The 21,032-nt window shown below is 27.3% G+C and overlaps 1 protein-coding gene across 1 annotated transcript; it reads left to right on the forward strand.

The window, feature by feature from the left end:
• Positions 1-2,233: 2,233 nt before the first annotated feature.
• On the forward strand, positions 2,234-6,367 carry LOC114178746 (Major facilitator superfamily protein). Its single transcript, XM_028064811.2, has 6 exons — positions 2,234-2,427; positions 2,530-2,632; positions 3,988-4,205; positions 4,351-4,895; positions 4,983-5,326; positions 5,579-6,367. Exons 1-6 carry the CDS (start codon positions 2,425-2,427, stop codon positions 6,109-6,111), a joined length of 1,746 nt encoding a protein of 581 aa, XP_027920612.2. The 5' UTR covers positions 2,234-2,424; the 3' UTR covers positions 6,112-6,367.
• Positions 6,368-21,032: the final 14,665 nt, after the last annotated feature.

Consider the following 21,032-nt stretch of genomic DNA (forward strand, 5'->3'; position numbering starts at 1 on the left):
GTCAAAACATTGGTAGATCATGTTAGTAACTAATTTAGAAATCAATTCATAATAAAAATTATTTTAATCATCAATTTAGATATCAATTATAATTGTTTGGAACTATTTTAGTTGTCAATAATTTTTAATTTTTAAATTGGTATCTAAATTGGTCACTGTATAATGACTTATTGTTGTCACCAAAATTTGTCATTATTCAAAAATTTTCTTGTAGTGTAATACGACTTTATAGATTATATACTTCATTAATAAGTATTGATAAAGTATCCTAAAATATCGGAACACATCTAGTATAGATGTATCAGTGATGATCACATATAAAGTTCTACGGTATTTAATGTAGGAAAACATTTTAATAATAAATAGATTATACTCTTCTATCTTATGTTTTCTAGATTTAGTTCGATATTTCTTTTTTTTTTAAGGGACACAAAAAATCTCTTAGAAGATTATGTTTGGAAAAAACCCTGTTAAAAAAATAATTAAAAGTTAGTTGGCTGTTTAAAACCTTTAAGTTGGCTTATTAAATTATAAATGTTTCACAAAATTATCCATTCAAACATAAAATTATAAAATTAAACATGTTAAAATTCTATTTTATTGATAAAATATATTTTTAAATTATTAACCAATTATTATTTTTATTTACATGTCCATTATTTTAATTATATTTCTCATATTGCGCATCACACTTTTCATTTTGAACTATATCCTAAAATACCTCCAATCAAATTTAATAAAATATAAATATAAGTTTTTTACTATAGGTTTAATATGTGAACCGGGGATAATCCAATTATTTGCGTGGTGGAGAAGAATTTATATATGTTTGTAAAAAGGTTGACACCTACATAATCGTGAACATCTTTATTTTATTATTCTATTGGTAAAAAATACTTAAAAATAAAAAATAAAAAATAAAATTACATAAGAGTGTTTGGTATAGAATGAGTGGCTTGTATATCACCACCAATATATTAAAGGGCAAGCAAATACACCCGTTTGAAATAAAATGTTGGGATCGATCTTTTAAGAAAAAATATTTTCGGTGGATTTGGTCAATGAGTTACCAACATATTTATATAAAAAATTATAATACTCTTTTTTCAAATGGAACTATTTTTTAGTTATGAGTATTTTAATATGATTTTATTTATATTATCCCTTATTAAGATGAACCGACAGTTTTAATATTTTTTGCCGAATAGTATTTAAGAATTCGAAATAATTTAAGAATTTACTTAATTAAGAGATTCCTTATTTGACTATAAGAAAAACTCTACATATAGATAGATATATAGGGTTTTATATTTGGTTTTCTCTATTTTTATTAATCCGAACCCATTGCTTCCCAATTTTTTTATGCATTTTATTTGAATTTTAATGTTTATCCTCATAGCTAATAATTATTTGTTAAAAGATGTATTATTCTCACTACTACTCAGATCTGAGATCCATCACTATTCATAGGGATAAATTACCATATACACAGATCTCAAATTAATCCACACATTTCAGCATTTTCCAAATAAAACACTGCAACTTCACAAGTCCTATTAAAAGTGAGTAGGCAGAACCCACAAGTGTTAAACCAAAAAAAGGAGTTGGTGGGGTGCACAAGAAAAAGAAATTCAGAGAGTGTATATGCTTGTCAATTTACGATTTGATTCTCCCACCATTAATTCCACAAATGTTTATCCTTCATAGTAGTAAAGTGCGTCCAGATATAACCTCCTTTTCTTGTAGAAAAAATTGACGGTTGGTAAGATCTGTCTGTTTATAGTTAAAGTGACAATAACAATGATTAATGTTAATTAAACACATGAATTCATCGTCATAATGTTTTATTTTCAACTCAAAACAAGACACCTTCTGCGGCTATCTGCATATTCTGTCCATATCTACCTACACACAAAAACCAAAGGTAGAAATCCTTTTCCGATGTGGGGTAGCAAAACCACTTCAAAGGGTTGGCCAAAGTGGAGTGGCTCACAGCCTTCATAACTCAAATCAATGTATTGTACCATAAAAAAAAAAAAAAAAAGATATTGAAATATTATATGCTTGCATGTTCTAGATTCCACACATTGTTCCCCCAATTCTTCCTGGTCAATCAACATTGTTTCTTACCTTCATATTTACTTAATTAATAATATTATTATTAATAAATATCTTATCAGAAAAAATAAGTTCAGTCTAGGTAGCCTTAAACCTTCCACTAATTGCCTCAAACCTAATCCTTCTAAACTTTATGAAAAAAACCAAGCAATGATCTGTCTCAAATGAATAGTGGCTTTTGGATTCTCATTTGCCTATAAATGGGGAACCTCTCACCACAAACCTACTTGTGAGTTTAGAAGAGCAAAGCCTCATACCTTTCTACCACTTTAAGTCTTTTCTAGTTTCTTCCTTCAGAGAAAAAAAATGGTCAGTGGTCTTTGAGATCTGTTGCTGAATAGTTTTTTGGTACATGTTGCATGTAACTTGAAATGTTATATGCTTTTTTAAAACATTTTGATTCTTTTTCAGGAGGAAAAAATGAGTTGGATTGTTGCAGAAGCTGTGGACTATAAAGGCTTCCCTGCAGATAGATCCAAAACTGGGGGTTGGATACCTGCAGCTCTTATTTTAGGTTTGTAGAAATAGCCTTATCTCCACCACTTCATCTCATGTAGGTCATAATTATGGAACTCAATTTTTGGAACATGTCATACATTAGACTTAACTCACAGAATATAACATTCAAAGCTTTGGTTGTTTTGTTTTATTTTTATCCTTTTGGTCACAAGTTGGAGATTAGGGTGATTCATCAATCAGCGATGCAGAAATAGATATAGGGGGTGCTGTTGGTGCATACAAGTTCGAAGAACTTTGCTTCTAAAGACTAACTCAATGAATTTAATTTAAATCAATCAACTATTTAAAAGTTTATTTCACATAATTTATAATTAGTTTTAACTTGACAGGATTTAAAATTAAACTATTAAATAATTTTTTTCGTTATTTAAATATTTAAAACATTATCTTCACATTTTTTTTTTCATTTCAGTTCACATCACTTTCGTCTGTTACATCTATCACTTTCTCTGTTTTTATTTTATTTTCTCTCTACCCTCCCAACAAATATGGGATATATACTCTCAGCGTTTTCCTTGTCATTATGTCTCACCCACTGTTCTTTCACGTTTATTCAACAAAAAGATTCTCACTTACAGAAATCTTTCGGCACACACAAATTTCAAATATACATCCCAAAAGTGATGTCGATATTTTGTTATCCTGTTTTAATATTCACAAAACAATTTCCCTAAAAGATTAAGACATTATAACTAAAGTCTTCTGAATGGGTATTATTGTTTCCAATTCCGACACGCCTCCTCGTAGCAACAGTGACTTGAAGGAGATAAGGCTCCTAAAAGTTTTATGGTGTTACCATAGCATAAATGGTTTTACAGATTAACCTTCAGTATAGTAGTGGAGTTTTTATATCTAAAGCTTTTAGGGGCAATGATTGCATATGGGGGAGGAGACAAACCAATTGGAATAAAGCCTTGCATACCTGTGATTGAGCATAATTTTTATATATATGTCACCTTCTGTTTGGCCTCTGAGGAAAAAAAGCATATTATTTTATTCCCTCTTTATGATGTGAATGAATCCATCAATATTCCATTCGTCTCCTCCTTTTCATCTTCCCTTTTCACTCCACTTTCTAAAAGTTGACCATACTTTATTCATTTGTTTTCGGCTTTCACAATATATTAGGTGTCACTTTTCATTTACAGCCTCTACTTACGAACACAACTATTTTACTCTTTGTTTTATGACACATGCTTTAATCACTTGCTTCTCTGCAACCTTTTTCGGTCCCTTTTCTGTTGCAACAAAAGACTAAAGATTAAGCCAATATTAACTTCCACATAATAAATGATTAAGTTACACGAATTGTATTCTAACAGTGGAAAGTGAATTCTAAATATTCTTCAGGGATTGAAATCGTGGAGAGGCTCTCCACCATGGGGATTGCAGTGAACTTGGTAACATACATGATCTCAGTCATGCATCTGCCAAGCTCAACTGCAGCTAATACCGTCACTGACTTCATGGGGACATCATTTCTTCTGTGCTTGCTGGGAGGTTTTCTGGCAGATTCCTTCCTTGGCAGATACAAGACAATTGGAATCTTCGCTTCGATACAAACACTGGTTAGTTACATTAATTATTAGTCACTACTTCTCTCATAAAAGTCAAATCGTAATGATACATGTACACTCATTTATATAAAGTTGAAAGCTTTGGCTTTATGTGTACGTTCTCCCTAGTTTAACTTTGAGGGAATGGTTATTTCAGGGAACAGCTACATTAGCAATCTCAACAAAACTGCCACAGCTACGTCCACCATCTTGCCCTGCCAACAGTGACAGTTGCAAACAAGCCAATGGATTTCAAATGGGAATCTTATACTTGTCACTGTACCTTATTGCACTAGGAACTGGTGGCCTAAAATCTAGTGTTTCAGGATTTGGCTCCGACCAATTCGATGAGAAAGATGAGAAGGAGAAATCCCAAATGGCATATTTCTTCAACAGGTTTTTCTTCTTCATTAGTTTTGGAACTCTGGCAGCCGTCACGGTACTCGTCTACTTGCAAGATGAAGTGAGTCGCAGTTTGGCGTACGGGATATGTTCTGTTTCTATGATCGTAGCCATTGTGGTGTTCTTATCAGGAACTAAAAGATACAGGTACAAGAAGAGTTTGGGAAGCCCCATTGTCCACATTTTCCAAGTTATTGTTGCATCAATAAAGAAAAGGAAGATGCAACTCCCATACAATGTTGGTTCTTTGTATGAAGACACTCCTGAAGCTTCAAGAATAGAGCACACCGACCAGTTCCGGTAATTAAGCTTATTATCTTTGCTACCCTTGTGGGAGCTAGCCAAATCTTTAATGAACTTGTTTGTTTAATGTTTTTAATTATGTAGTTTCTTGGAGAAAGCAGCCATTGTGACAGAAGGTGACTTTGAGACAAATGCATCTGGTTCTGCACCAAACCCATGGAAATTATGCTCGCTAACAAGGGTAGAGGAGGTGAAAATGATGGTGAGACTTTTGCCAGTGTGGGCCACAACCATCATATTTTGGACCACTTACGCACAGATGATAACCTTCTCGGTTGAGCAAGCCTCCACCATGGAAAGAAATATGGGGAGTTTCCAAATCCCTGCAGGCTCTCTCACAGTGTTTTTTGTGGCTGCAATACTAATCACTCTAGGTGTTTATGACCGACTCATCATGCCCCTTTGGAAAAAGTGGAAAGGCAAACCAGGTATACAACACATTATTAGATTTAGTTACTTCAAAAGTACTACACTAAGATTCCTTAATTATCTACATTATAACTTAAAATGAAATTCTGCTGTCATGTTAATCATGACATTATTATATACATTGCACTAGCAGAAAGCTGCATGTGAAAACATAGCATGCATGTTGTTTCCATGTTTCACAAAATTAAATGCGTATATAGTATAAAATCAACTTATTCACCAAAATATTGTTTTGTTCCATCTTGTCCCAGGTTTCACCGACCTACAAAGGATTGCGATTGGCCTCGTACTTTCCATTTTAGGAATGGCGGTTGCTTCTGCGTGCGAGAGGAAACGTTTATCAGTGGCAAAAAGTGTAGGTGGGAACCATGCAACACTTCCCATAAGCGTTTTCTTGCTGATCCCACAGTTCTTCTTGGTGGGTTCTGGTGAAGCATTCATATACACGGGCCAGCTTGATTTCTTCATAACACGGTCTCCAAAAGGAATGAAAACCATGAGCACGGGTCTGTTTCTCACAACGTTGTCTCTGGGTTTCTTCGTGAGCAGTTTCCTGGTCTCAGTTGTGAAGAAAGTTACCGGGACAAGAGATGGTCAGGGGTGGCTAGCCGACAACATAAACAATGGCAGGCTTGACTTGTTCTATGGACTACTCACTATTCTGAGTTTCGTTAATTTTGTAGCATTTGCAGTTTGTGCAGTTTGGTTTAAGCCTAAGAAACCTAAACAAGCAGCTATGCAAATGGGAGCAATTAATGGGTCCACAGCTGAGGAAAAGTGCTGAAGACTAGAGCTTTTAGGATTTGGTATTATAGGCATTGCTGTTATCATGGTTTTGTGGAATTGTAGATAAGCCTGTTATATGCATGCATCCATCCGAAGAATAGGTTGATTTTGGGTTTTTCATTAATAATGTTTGGGTTGGGTTCTAAGTATGTATAAGCATGTAACATAGTTTCTACTCTTTCAACTCCTTGTTACACTTTTTTACCAATCAGGCTTTGTTGTCAATACTAATATATTTGTTGTCTTTCTTTTTTTGTGACTGTATATAATTTAATTGAAACTAAGGATGTGTAAAAAAAAATTCCTAGCATATAGCATATGAGTGTCGGAGAGATATATGTCTACGTAATTTAATAATTAATTATAGAAAAATAATGTTTTGTCACCCCTGAAAGAAATACTCTCACTTGACAATTAGTAATATAATGATTTACAGTAAAATTTTAAGTTAACAAATAAAATAAATACAGTTAAATATTATTGTTTTCAATTATTAAATTATTTTAATTAGATAAACTAGATTTAAATTATAAATTCAATTTATTCTATTGGTTCTAGATTAAATATTTGAAAACTTTATAATCTATGCCCAAATTTAATGAAATTACGAACTTTAAAATTATTATAATTTTAATATACTTAACATATTTTTACATCTACTATTTTATTTTTTAACTTTTTCTTTTTAAATATAAAATATAATTTTTTTACTGATGAAAATATTCTTAAAAGTAAGGTGTGGTGGAATTAGTGATGAATTTTTTTTTATGGACAGACCAAGTATAAAGAGAGACTTGACAATTACAATTTAACGTTTTTATGCCAATGGGAGGTTCTTCATAGTTTGTCTCTTTGAAAACTTTCAAAAGTAATGTGTCACATCAATTTGATTATTCTTTTATGGAGAAGTTTCAAAATTTCAGTAAAATATAAATTGAAAATATGGAAAACTATTCGGACAACATTTCTTTCCTGTCCTACAAACTCAACTCATGATTGACTCAAGAATTAAGACTTTGTTTGTTTTAATGAGTAGAGTCAAGAGAGTAAAAAATCATGAAAATGAGAAATAAAGACGTGAAAAATTAAGTTATTTAGATTAATTATAAGAGAATAAATAATAAAAGAAAATGAAAAAAATATTGGGAGTAATTTTATTATTGTGATAAATAAAATAAATAATAATATTTTGACAATTAAGTTTTAACGATTTCTTTTATAATTTAGAGTAACATTTTCTAAATTATCTTAAAATATAATAAAATAAAAAAATAAAAAATAATTTAAAAGATGCATATGAAGTTGTTAAAAAAATATTTTTTTAAAAAAATTAATTGATAAATTAGTAAGATAATCATTTTGGCATTATGTTTAAATTGAATGATGATAAGTTATTTATATTCATTAATATATATTTGCTCTGATTATGTTTATTATTCTCGTAATAAGTTAGGACCCTTTCAATAATGTTTGAACGATTCTTTATCACTCAAGTGTTGCATGGTCGCACGTCTCAAAAACTCGTGCTTGAACATCATTTTTTAACTCAACCTCTCTTATGTTACGTTACATTTTCAAAGAGTGATGGTATAATGACATTAGATAGGACAAAATTACACACACTTGACACTGAAAGATAATATTATTTTAATTATATTTATATTATTTTTAATTTAAAAATGTAATATATAATTATTATATTAAAAATGAAGTGTCAAATGAACTCAATTTTAAGAACAGTGTCAACATAACTTTTTCGTTTTAACTAATGCCCATGCCGTTACTCGAGATAATGAACAATGCAACTAATCATTACACATTCATTAAGCATTGCTTTACTATATAACATTTTCATATAAGTAAGCTTTCAAGTTTTCTTTCCAAAAATTAAACTTAGTAAATACACAAAAAGTCCACTTAATTAGAACAATATGTATATTATGTTAAAGTACCAAAATATTATGTTGATTCCAATTTAACATTTTATCCTAACATATATGATCAGTATTAAATCATACTTTAATTTAACATATAATTATATCTCATCCAAACATATATTCACATATCTAAATCAATATTCACATCTTCTTTAAAAAGCATTCAAAGAGGGAAAAAAAGCGATAAAATCCTTTCAATATTAGTTAAAATTGGTCATTACTTATTAACATCATGTACAATATTAGTTAAAATATACTATCTAAAAATAAGATGAAAAAAATCGAAATTTAGTAAGAATAAATTCTAATAAAAAAATAAACATCTATATCTATTTATAAACTTTTCATTTTTATTTATTTAAAACTTACTTTTAATAAATATCAGGTCTTGCAAGGATTGAAATTTATTGTTTACTGTACGCAAATAAGAAAATATTATACTTTAAACAAATAAAAAAAATCTAAATTTATAAATGGAAGTATAAATGATGATACTACAACTTAAAGCTATAAATTTATCAATACAATCAATTTTCAATAATTAAAAAGTATTAATATATTAATAATAATGAACTTGATTATTCAATTGTATTAAACATAAAATTAATTATAGAAAACAATAAATAATTATAAAATTTATGTGAATTGATATGTGGTTGTCCCTTGGTTTCTTTTTACTAGGGATTGTGACACAGCATGACCCACCACTCTTCGCCAACTTCATGGTCGGTTCTTCTATAGATTTCTCATTTGTGGTGTTGCTTCATCTCTATCTTCCAAACTCTTAATAATTCTATTCCCAACCATTGACTCAAAGAGAAAAATGTTATAATTCTTTTTTAAGAAAAGGACAATTATAATATTAAAAAACCAGAGAAAGTATAAAGAAAATTTGAAATATAGTAGTTATTTTATACGCATAATTTTGTTTATTTTTATATAGTAATTATTTTCTAGACATAATTTTTTATTATCTTTCTTCCTTTTTCTTTGCTATATAAGTATAGTTTCCTTGCCTAGCTATTAGTCAAGTTCTTACCATTAGTGTCTGCTCTATCATTTGGTATTTGAATTCTAAGCATTGCCTTGAGATGTTATTCTTGTATGGAAAATGATGTTTTCACAACTTATTTTTAAGGTCATATAATCTTGTAATTTTTGTCTTTTTGTTTAATGTTACTCAAAATAAATTATGAAATATATAAAAGAAAAACTATGTATTTTTGTTTGTCCTTTCTATTATAAATTGTAGTATATTTAGTTTTGTATCAAATATAATTATAACAATTTCACGTAAGACTGAGTTATAATTTAAACAATCAACACACAACATGATATATAATATAACATATATTAGTATACATTGCATTGTCATCCAAGAGAATATTACACCAAATCACACTACATCATTTTTATTCAATATTACAAAATTGTGAAATGCATATCAATGATTCGAATATTTATTACATTCGTGCCTCCTGAAATACTCGGTGAGCATGTCTCAAGACTAATATGTCTCAAGAGTAATATTTGTTCCGTTCTGAAAATTTAAGTGTGAGTCTAAATTTTATATTAAGTACAAATGAGAAGATTGAACACTATGTTAAAAATATTATATCTCTTGATTTTAATTTTATTGATAGAGATATTATATATTTTATTCTCTTTTATTATTATCAAATATTATGTATTATGATGACATATTAGGTTTTATTTTTTCCTTTATATCATAAGATATTGTACTCTATATATTAAACAAGTCCAAGTTCTCGTATGAAAAGTAAGAAAGTTCTTTGAGCTACTTTTCATCAAACACCTCTTGTACATATTTTTTTTTCTTACTTATTCATAACTTATACATATCTATACAAGTCGGTTTTGTAAGATTGGGTTAGGCTTAAACTCCACTTCTAACATAGTATCAGAGTCATTGTTTACAAAAAAAGCCTATCTTAGCGAGATTTTTTGAACATTCTGTTCCTTCCGCTCTCGGGCCGCTAACAGACCACCCATCAATATCTAGGCACACATCGACTAGAGACAAGAAAATTTCATAACATATAAGTGAGATGCAAACCTCACCTTAGAAACTGATTTTGTGGGATTGAGTTAGGATTAAACTCCACTTCTTACACACCGTACCAAAATGAAGATCCATGAACTTATTATTTTCAAATTTTGAGTTAAGAGTGATATCAATTCTTTATGTGTGAATTTGATTCATGTCTCTTTGTTAAGTAAATTGCTGAATGTTGTTTCCTTACAAATATAATAATTTAAGCGCCAAGATTTTGAAACCACCAGTTCTGAGTTGGGTGATTCAACCACAGCAATTTTGAGAATATATTCCAAACTATTCATTCAGAGGAATATCCCAAAAGAGATTGTTCATAAATCAGTGATTATTAACCTAAGCCTTATCTGGTATGTTTTATCTCGAATCTTTTTTTTCCTTTTCGTCATGTCAACAGTGAAAATTTTGACAATATTATGATTGGTCATGCCTTTGTCAACTTTAATCTAATTCAAGGATAAGAGGAATGTTAATGTTCTACGGTTTCAATATTCAAAGTCTAAAATATAGGATTTGACATTTGCGGATTCCAGAGGAATGGAGTTGTGTATTAATTATGTTATGGAGTATAATACTCCAAAGTTGAATTGAAAAAGAGCATATTTTTAGGGGTTAGAATTTAAAACATTCTTAACCCCAGAATTTAAAGCTAAACATGGGATGGTCTCAACTTTTTACTAATCTTAACTCACATTTCCATTATTGGATCCACATTCATTTTCAGCCATTTCTTTGGCATCTCTCAAGCACCGTAGGGAGAGAAACGTCCTTTCCACAAATACAACCTAATCAAATATAGGTATCAAATGTATATATACATACAATTAGATGCAATTATTTATATTGGACAAAATTTTTGATAAATCGTTTTAGAAATAAAGGTAAGAAGAAAAAGAAAAGCTCTTTCAGTATCTAATTAATTTGTAAAAAATATTTTATGTTGGTTCTTGTAAAGAATGACTTTTATAGTTACTGCATCAATTAGTTTTAATTTATAGATAGTTTTAATTTTTCTTTAATGATGTTCATGAATTTCCATAAACACATGTTATATTAAAACTTTTTTTTAAAATTGCAATTGAACATTACAGTTAAGCTTTTCCAGTTATTAATCAATTTATTTTATATTGATTATTGTTAATGAAAATTTAACTGATTTCTTTTTAATAATATTGGTTATTGTTAATGAAAATTAGCTAGTTTCTTTCGAACATTAAATTATTTGAAGAAATGGACTAATATAGTGACAGTGAAGGATTTTGATGTGAACCGACACATCTTTGTCAATATTGTCAATGTAGTGATGAATCTATGATTATAAAATAAATTATTGTAGAGTTGAATGCGATTTTTTTTCAATGGTGAACATTTATCATTTAATTGTAGAAAAATTAAAATTAAATGATGCAAATCGGATAAAGAATATGAACCTACCATTAATTTAAACTAAAATGTAATTATGTTTAATTTGTAATAGTTATTACATTAATGTATTACATCACTTTTGGATTTTTTTTATCATTCTTATTTTTTAAATTAATAATTTTAATATATATATATATATATATATATATATATATATATATATATATATAATGTATATCTCTGCAATAACATGCTCTAATTAATTGAGTATGACTACTAGTTAAATTTAGAGGAAATCTTTTAAGCAAAATTAAATATGTGATATTATTAACTAAAATTAATTAATTTAACTATATTCATTGAACTTGATGAATTAATTATATTTTTAATAAAATAACCAATAGTATAGTTTTCAAGACTTGTGAACATATCAGTACACTTAAATTTCATTCACTTTTTTATCATTACTTTTTTTAATCTTTATCTGCTACAAAATATATTGCATTTTAGCGACTAATACTTTTGTCGCAAAAAATACTTACATTAGTAAGTGAAGTGTTTAGGGACTAATATTGGGACCGAAAATAAATGGTGAAAAAAATCTTAGTCGCAGTAATCGATTTTTAATTCGGTCTTTAAAAAGTGATCGAAATTTTATTGGCTAAAGTGATCACTAAAATTTTGTCTCATTTGGACATAGATGACCAATTTTTTGTGACCAAAATTGCTACCTTATCTTAAATTATAACATGTGTATGTATTAACAAAATTAAAGAACTTGAATCCGTATTATGATATTCATTAGATATATTAATATTCTTTACCTGAATGTTCCCCACTTGATCTTGAAGTTATAAAATTTAGAGAAATGAATTCTCTCACTGAATTGATAATTAGTCTAATGCTTCAAAATATGTGAAGAAATAGATTTTATCTTCTTTTCATCAATAGTTTCTTTTCTATCACTTTTAAAAAATGAATTTATTCTTTTATTCTTTATCAATATATTTTTCTTTTGTAAATAACATTAAAAAAGAATTTATCATAGTATTTTTTTTTTATAATTGAGACACATAATTATTAAAATAAAAATATATTGTAATCAAGTCATAATTAAAAATCGGTTATGAAAAAACACATAATACATTATTTATTTTTCTTCTATATTTATAAAAAAATGAATATAAAAAAAGCTCATGAGATAAAAAATAATGTTTTTCGTTATTGAGACAAGACACAAGAAAAGATGCGATAAATGAGAAATGAGAGCAAAAATAATGAGTTTGTTTTTAACTTTTTTTTTCTTCAAAAACATAAAGAAAACATATGAAAGAAATGATTACAATATTAGAGTGAGAAATTATTACAATTTGTGAAGAACTAAAAGATAATGAGAAAGAAAATAAAAATTATCTTAAAAAATATTTGGTTTAATTACTCTTTTGATTCATGTTTTGGTTTAAAAATGTTAAATTGGTCTTACAGTTTTTTTAGTTTCAATTTGATCCCAATTATTGAAAAATTGATACAATTTGATCTTTTACAATAAATTTTGTTAAATTTTTTAAAACATATCAATGACTTTTTTATTAAAATTGAAACTCTTAATATGGATATTTTGCTTTGTTTGTGTAATTAACATTATTGTATAATCAATTTTTGACAAAAAAAGGACCAAAAAAAAATTAAACCTAAATATTTTTATTCTTTATTATATTCAATTTTATGTTTTATTATCTATTAACACTATATATTGTGCTTTATAAAATAAATGGAAAAATACATAATTTAATTTTCATAAATTTTTAAAATATACTACCTATAATTTAATAAATTTTAAATATATATATATATATATATATATATATATATATATATATTATAAATTTAAAAAATTTAAAATTTTGGGGGCACCTCCCTGCCCCCATTAAAATTCGCCGCTGCATGAGATAAAAAATAATGTTTTTCGTTGTTGAGACAAGAGACAAGAAAATATGCGATAAATGAGAAAGGAGAGCAAAAACAATGAGTATGTTTTTAACTCTTTTTTTTCTTCAAGAACAGAAAGAAAACATATGAAAGAAATGATTACAATATTAGAGTGAGAAATTAATACAATTTGTGAAGAACTAAAAATAATGAGAAAGAAAATAAAAATTATCTTAAAAAATATTTGGTTTAATTACTCTTTTGATTCAGGTTTTGGTTTAAAAATGTTAAATTGGTCTTACAGTTTTTTTAGTTTCAATTTGATCCAATTATTGAAAAATTGATATAATTTGATCTTTTACAATAAATTTCGTTAAATTTTTTAAAACAGATCAATGACTTTTTTATTAAAATTGAAACTCTTAATATGGATATTTTGCTTTGTTTGTGTTATTAACATTATTGTATAATCAATTTTTGACAAAAAAAAGAGACCAAAAAAAAAATTAAACCTAAATATTTTTATTCTTTATTATATTTAATTTTATGTTTTATTATCTATTAACACTATATATTGTGCTTTATAAAATAACTGGAAAAATACATAATTTAATTTTCATCAATTTTAAAAATATACTACCTACAATTTAATAAATTTTAAGTATATATATATATATATATATATATATATATATATATATATATATATATTATAAATTTAAAAAATTTAAAATTTTGGGACGGGTCGGGGCACCTCCCTCCTCCCATTAAAATCCGCCGCTGGATAGAAGTATATAAATATTCAAATAGAAAGAGTTGCATATGAACTACGTGACGAAACTTAATGTACTTAGGAGGGTTTTGGCCCCTCAATTTCTTTTTCACCTATATAATAAATAAAAATCATTCTTTTAAATTTTAAAATTTGTTATGTATTTGATCCCGTCAAAACTTTTGTAAATTTAATCTAGTCTCTACAAATATTTTCCGAAGATCAAGCATACTCACTATCATCAAAATAATCATATTGTTTCATGGAGTTATTTATTAAATATATATATTGTCATTGTCAATATAATTATATTACTCCGACAACGCCAATGTCTTACATTAGTTAAGAATCAAACTAATGTTGTGTTTGGATTGGAATATGAATTTGAGTGAGTGAATTTGCGTTGATTTGAATTGATTTGTAAGTGAAGATGAGATGATTGGATTAAGGGAAAGATAGTGTGATTTAAGTGAATGTGAGTGAAAAATTTATGAAAATTTGTATATGATGTGATTGATAAAATTTAATAAATTTTTATTTTTAATATATATATATATATATATATTAAATTGTATGATTACTATTTTACCCTTCATAATAAATGTAATGTAAATAAGAAAAATAATATTAAAATAAAATTAAAATTAGAAAGATATAACTTATTAATAATATCATTAATAACTTCAAATAATTTATTAATATTTTCAATTATAATTTGAAATAATTTATAATATACACTATTTAATTTAACAAACAAAACATATCTCTACTTCTATTTAAATTTATTCCATTTTATATAATTTATTTATTTTAAAAAAATTACATATAACATATTACAAAACCATAATTATTTTAATTTGTGTTTCTCACTAATACTAATACTAATACCAATACTAATAATAATAATAATAATAATAATAATAATAATAATAATAATGGCTAAATATGTTTTTGTCCCTTAACTTTTCAGTGAATTTTGGAATTAGTCTATTTTAAAACTTTGAACCAGTTTAGTCCTTCATCTTTCAAAATACATAGATTTAGTCTTTTAATCAAATTTTGTTAAGTTTATTTGACATTTCAAGCGCATTTCATAATAGTATTTGACTTAACATTAAAGCAAAAATATGTCAATCAATAAATCAACTCAAATTCAATCCTGAAATGCGTGCGAAACATTAAATAAACCTAACAAACTTTGATTAAAAAAATTAAATCCTTGTACTTCGAAAGATGAAGGACTAAATTGGTTTAAAATTTTGAAATGGACTAATTCCAAAATTCATTGAAAGTTAAGAGACTAAAAACATACCTGACCCTAATAATATTATTATTATTATTAAAAAATAAAAATTATATACATATATAATTGTTATATTATATATTATCATTATAATATATATATATATATAATGAATTGATTCATGTTTTTAATTATTATGTTACAATAATAACAAAAATATAATTAATTTTTATTATTTTTATTTTCTTGTAATTATATTATTATTATTATGTAAATAATAATTATTTTTTTATTTTATTATATTATACTATTTTATTACTTATATTTATTTTATATTTATTGATATTATGTGAATTAAATTTATCCAACATCGAACAAAGGAGAAATATGGTAATTGTAATTTTTCATTAATATTTTATTATAGTTCAGCAAGTTTCTTTGCAAATCTTTACTATCTTGTGAAGAAAGTTAGCAAAGAAAGTTATGCTTCATTTTTTGTTTTTAATTACCTTTTTGTTCATCTGCGTTCTCTTCATTTTTTGACTTTTCATCCATGTACATAAATCCGTCTCTTGAACCAAACACACTATTAGAAAAATTTAAATACAATTTTCTTCATTACACTTTGAAACATTTTCTTTTTTATGGATAAATTATGACATGACCACCAAATTCCAAAATAAATAATACTTTAAATAGAGTAATTGACACTAACACTTAGGCAGTTCGCATGTGCACATTTTATAAATCTACTGATTTGCGACAATGAGTTTTCATTCTTTTCGTGTTCGCATGAGGAAGTTTAAGCAGATTAACAATGATGGATTTACGATTAAATGGCCAAATATCATCTCTTCAAAATTGTAGAGATTTACAACAATTTATATTAACTTTACCGTTATAACCTTTCATTACGATTAAAATAAAAATTGATGAGGTGATGCTCGGTCCATGATAATTCTATGTTGTTACTATAATAATTGGTCTCCTCATTTTTATCTACAAATTATATATATATATATATATATATATATATATAACAATAATTATTATATATATAATATTATTTATTATTATAATTTATTATATATATAATAATTATTATTATTATTAATATATGTATATAATAATTAAACAACATAAAAATAAAAATATTTATAATAATTAAAATATTGTTAAATTTTAATATTTTTTATTTATTTAATAATTTTTTATTTTTATCATTAAGGGTATTTTGGTAAATACGAAATTTTATCTATTAAAATATTTTTTTAATCTATCCCATCACTTAAATTATTCACTAATTTTCATAAAATTCATCTTCAAATCCACTCACTTTACCCTCTAAATCCACTCAAAAACACACATATATTCATCCACTCACATCAACACAAATTCATTCTTACACTCCCCTCCAAATCCATTTACTAAAAAAACACAGCCTTAAATATAGTAATGTTTTCTTAACTGACTTGAAGTCAACACTTTCCTTGAATGATTTTAGCCTAGGTTGATTTATGATCTATATAAGAAATTATATCAAAATCATGGAATTCTAAAACAAATTTGTCATTAAAAGGTAATATGAGAGAAAATTTACATTTGATCTCGAACTTGTTTCTTGATCAGGGAGTATATGAAATTGGACAATAATATTTTAACCCATTTTTTTTTCACTCACTTTTAATTTACTACTCTAATTATCTTTCAATTATCTATTTTAATTTGTTTTAATGGTATGATGTGATGATTTGAGGATGATTAAAGAAATGTATAAAAAAAAGAGGATCAAAATATTATTATTCTATGAAATTTACTAGGAAAAAAAAGTTTGATAAAAAAAAAACGTGTTTTGTCCATCCAAAATTGTAAAGGTTAATTCTACAATTTGACAATTTTGATAATCAGTATTGGACTTCGGGAAATGAAGACGGTGACAAAGATGTTGGGAGAAATACTATTATATATATCAAGCTTGAAACACATTTGAACTACCTGAGAAGAGACAATGCACTTGAAAGATTGTCAAACTTACTACTAATGGTGGGCTACTTCTTTATGCACCACCCTTTTTTCTTCCTGCACACTCACAAATTTTCCCATTTTACCCCTGCACCTCTATCTTCATCTTCTTCTCCGATCCCCTTCACGTATCCACACTGTTACACTCACTCCCATCCTCATCTTCTTCACCCGTTCATCACCTCCATTTCATTTTCTTCACATTCATCTCTAGCCAATTTTCCATTTAACTCACTTTCATCACAAATTCAATCCAACACACCTCTATTCTCTTTACTCTCTACCTCCATTCACCCGAACACAAGTATGAGTGATGGATTTTGACCAAATATTTTTGAAAAATTAAAATAATATATTCAAAATTTATATATTTAATTAGTGTCACAAATTCAATAAAAATAAATATATAATTTAGTATTAATTGAACTATAAAAAAAACTATACAAGTTTGAAAGATAGTTCATCCTTTTTCATATTTTTAAACTTGTCAATAATTGAATTATAATTAACTTTTTTAGTTATTTTCTTTTCGATGTAAATAATCATATTATCTACAAAATATTCATCTTTTATTTTACTAATATACATAGATCGATTCAAAAATCCTCACAAGTTTTCAATTCATTGTTATACGGTGAGAAACCACATTGTTTTATTTTCATATTCATCGACAGTTTCTCTTTTATTACTTTTAAAAAATAATTTTATTCTTTTATTTTTCATCGATGTACATATTTAAAAAAGAAATTTAAGACTAAAAAATAATTTATCATAATTTAATAAAAAATTGAGAGATGTAATTAAAAAAAAACTATGACAATCAATTCAAATTAAAAAACTATGAAAAATCACATAATACATTACTTTTTATTCTATATTCATAAAAAATGAATGTGCAAAAAAGTCATGAGATAAGAAAATAGTGTTAAATATTAAAGAAATATTTCACTATCAAGTGAAATAAGAGAGTTGTCTTTTTTTCTCTAAAAATGAAAAAAAAATGATGAATGAAGACATAAATAATAAATTTATATCTAACTTTTTAGTTATTCTCCGATAATAAAAAATACATGTAAGCGTGAGAGATATGTACAACATGTAAAAAACATAAAAAGGATAATGAAAAAGAAAATAACAAATATTTTAATATTTTTTCTTTAATATAATATTTTATTATTTTTATTAACATTAAATGTTGAATTTTATTAAAAAATAAATAAAAATAACTAATTTAATTTTTTTAATTTTCAATATACTGTTACCTAATTTAAAAAATTTCAAAATGCATATAATTTAAAAAAAATTAAAAGTTTGGGTGCATGCCCTTTTATCCTCCGCGACTGCATAATACCATGGAGTGGGGAGGATGGAGAAGAAGAACTGGGAAAAAGAAGAAGAACCGAGAGATGGAGGAAAGAGAAGAAGAATGGAGAAGAAGAAGTAAAAGCGTGGAGCTTATAAAGGGGGGAGCAATAGATTTCGGAACAAGAATATATAATTCATAACATATTTTTCGAAAATATCTTTCGAATTACATTATTTGAAATACATTTCGAAATGTGTAATCCAAAACACATTTGTAGATAAAAAATACTTTTAAAATTATACAATCCAAAATATATTTAAAAATGTACTTTGAATTATGTAATCTAGGTACTTTTAGATCAGAAAATGTATTATAAATTACATATTCTGGAATGTAATTTTTTTTAAATGCATTTCAAATTATGTAATTCTCCAAATTACACATTCTAAAATGTATTTTTTTTTAAAAAAAAGACATGAAATAAATGTTTCATAAGCTATTTCTCATTCCTTCCTCACCCTACGCCTCTTCTTCTTCCCTGATCTTCTTCTGCCTCCTCCCCCGTTCTTCTTCTCTTTCCTCTCCCACCCCCATGGTTGTGTGTTCTGGTTAATGGAGGTGAAGAACAAAGGTGGAAGCATGTTTGATGGAATTAGTGGTAAGCACAAATGGAGTGAAACATAGTGCAAAGAAAGATGTAAAGAAAAACGATATGGAGGTGGTGATGAACGGGTGAAGAAAAAGAAGAAGATGGAGGTGCAAAAGTGTAACTTGTGCGGGGTAAAATGGAAAATAAAAATTTTGAGGGTGCAGGAAGAAGAGGCCCTAATGGAGAAGGAACTGCCATGGAAATTTGGTTTGCTTCATGTAATTTTAAAGCTTTCATTTGAACAAAATATAACAGGGGTTGCATGTTACATCCACGATTTGATCCAGTACAAGGTAATCTAATTTTATGTTCAAGTCCACTAGGAAAAATAACAGTTTTTACTTCAATGCATTCATAGAAGCCGATAAATCGGAGGATAAACCCGCTGAAATGAAGATGATTTGTTATTGGGGAGAACCAACGCATTCCGTAGTGAAAGTGGGGTATCAAGACTTAAAGAAAAATGTAAACAGAAATACCCATACCAAATGTTAAGGTGCGGTATTTATTTTTGGGCTGATGATAACCACCTTACCCAGAGTAATTAAAGTATGAGTAGAAGCCCGTTTATTTTTATCCAGAGATGTCAGCTCATATAAATGCACTCGGAATACTGTTGTATGACACCTCTCTTCTTTATTTCCTATTTAATATTTACCAACAACTAATAAAAGGCACCCCTTGCATCAGATCCTAAGCTCGTCTTGTTAACCACTGGACTAACATAACCTGTTGGTATTTGTAATTGGATGATAATATTTCCTACCTTCCGACCAAAATATAAGTAACCAATATCAGAGGGTAATTTTGACTGATTCCTTCTTATAAGCGATTGACTAACGTTGTGTATCGTCTTTGTTTTTTATCCATGTTAATGGAAGTCTCAAAGCTCGGCACTTAATCTGGATAAAGATGCCCCTTTAAGTAAATTGCAGAACTAACACGTACCCTCCACAAGCAACATATCAAGTTCCAAACAACAAAGCAAGAACTGGCAGCAACCACAACCAACCAAAAGTGGAACTAGAAATCCGTGACGAAACGAATGTAATTGCAAAAATCAATAATGCGTAAGTATTAATCCCACAAAAGTCTAGTAAAAGTCCGAATGAGCAAAGCAAATCCAACGAAACAGAATATCAAATACGTGATGAAGAAATCAAAGTATCAACAAGCAGCTAGGGGGATGTTCCAATATTAGAACCTGACGGTAGCAAACTTAGTGGTTTCTAAAAGAAACGGCTGGCCATCATGCCGAAATTAGTGACTAAACTAAAGCCGTGTATCTCAGGGGATGTCGAGTGTAGACACTAAAATTCCTCCTCCACTATAAACAGTGGATTTTGATCTCAGAAAAATGAAATTCAGGGGAGTGCATGAAGGAACACGATAACTATATAATATTAGAAACATACAGATACACAGAATTCCTTCCTTTTCCCCAAAACTTGGAAGCCAGAGACAAATGGTATCACATTAAATACCTTGACTCAACAGGACAAAATGAATGAAGCGACACAACAGCCATAAACTAGCGGAACATTCATCATGCAATTTCATTTTCTAGCCATAACCACGAACTACAGAATCAGTAATATATATGGGACAAAGACAAACATAAC

The sequence above is a fragment of the Vigna unguiculata genome, chromosome 3 (assembly GCF_037176805.1).
Source record: "Vigna unguiculata cultivar grain cowpea cultivar isolate G323 ecotype 2 chromosome 3, ASM3717680v1, whole genome shotgun sequence".
Classification (NCBI taxonomy): Eukaryota; Viridiplantae; Streptophyta; class Magnoliopsida; order Fabales; family Fabaceae; genus Vigna; species Vigna unguiculata.

Coding starts and splice junctions, on each gene's coding strand:
- LOC114178746 (XM_028064811.2), top strand. Junction 4,896..4,982: donor GAGCACACCGACCAGTTCCG/GTAATTAAGCTT, acceptor TTAATTATGTAG/TTTCTTGGAGAAAGCAGCCA. Junction 5,327..5,578: donor AAAGTGGAAAGGCAAACCAG/GTATACAACACA, acceptor ATCTTGTCCCAG/GTTTCACCGACCTACAAAGG.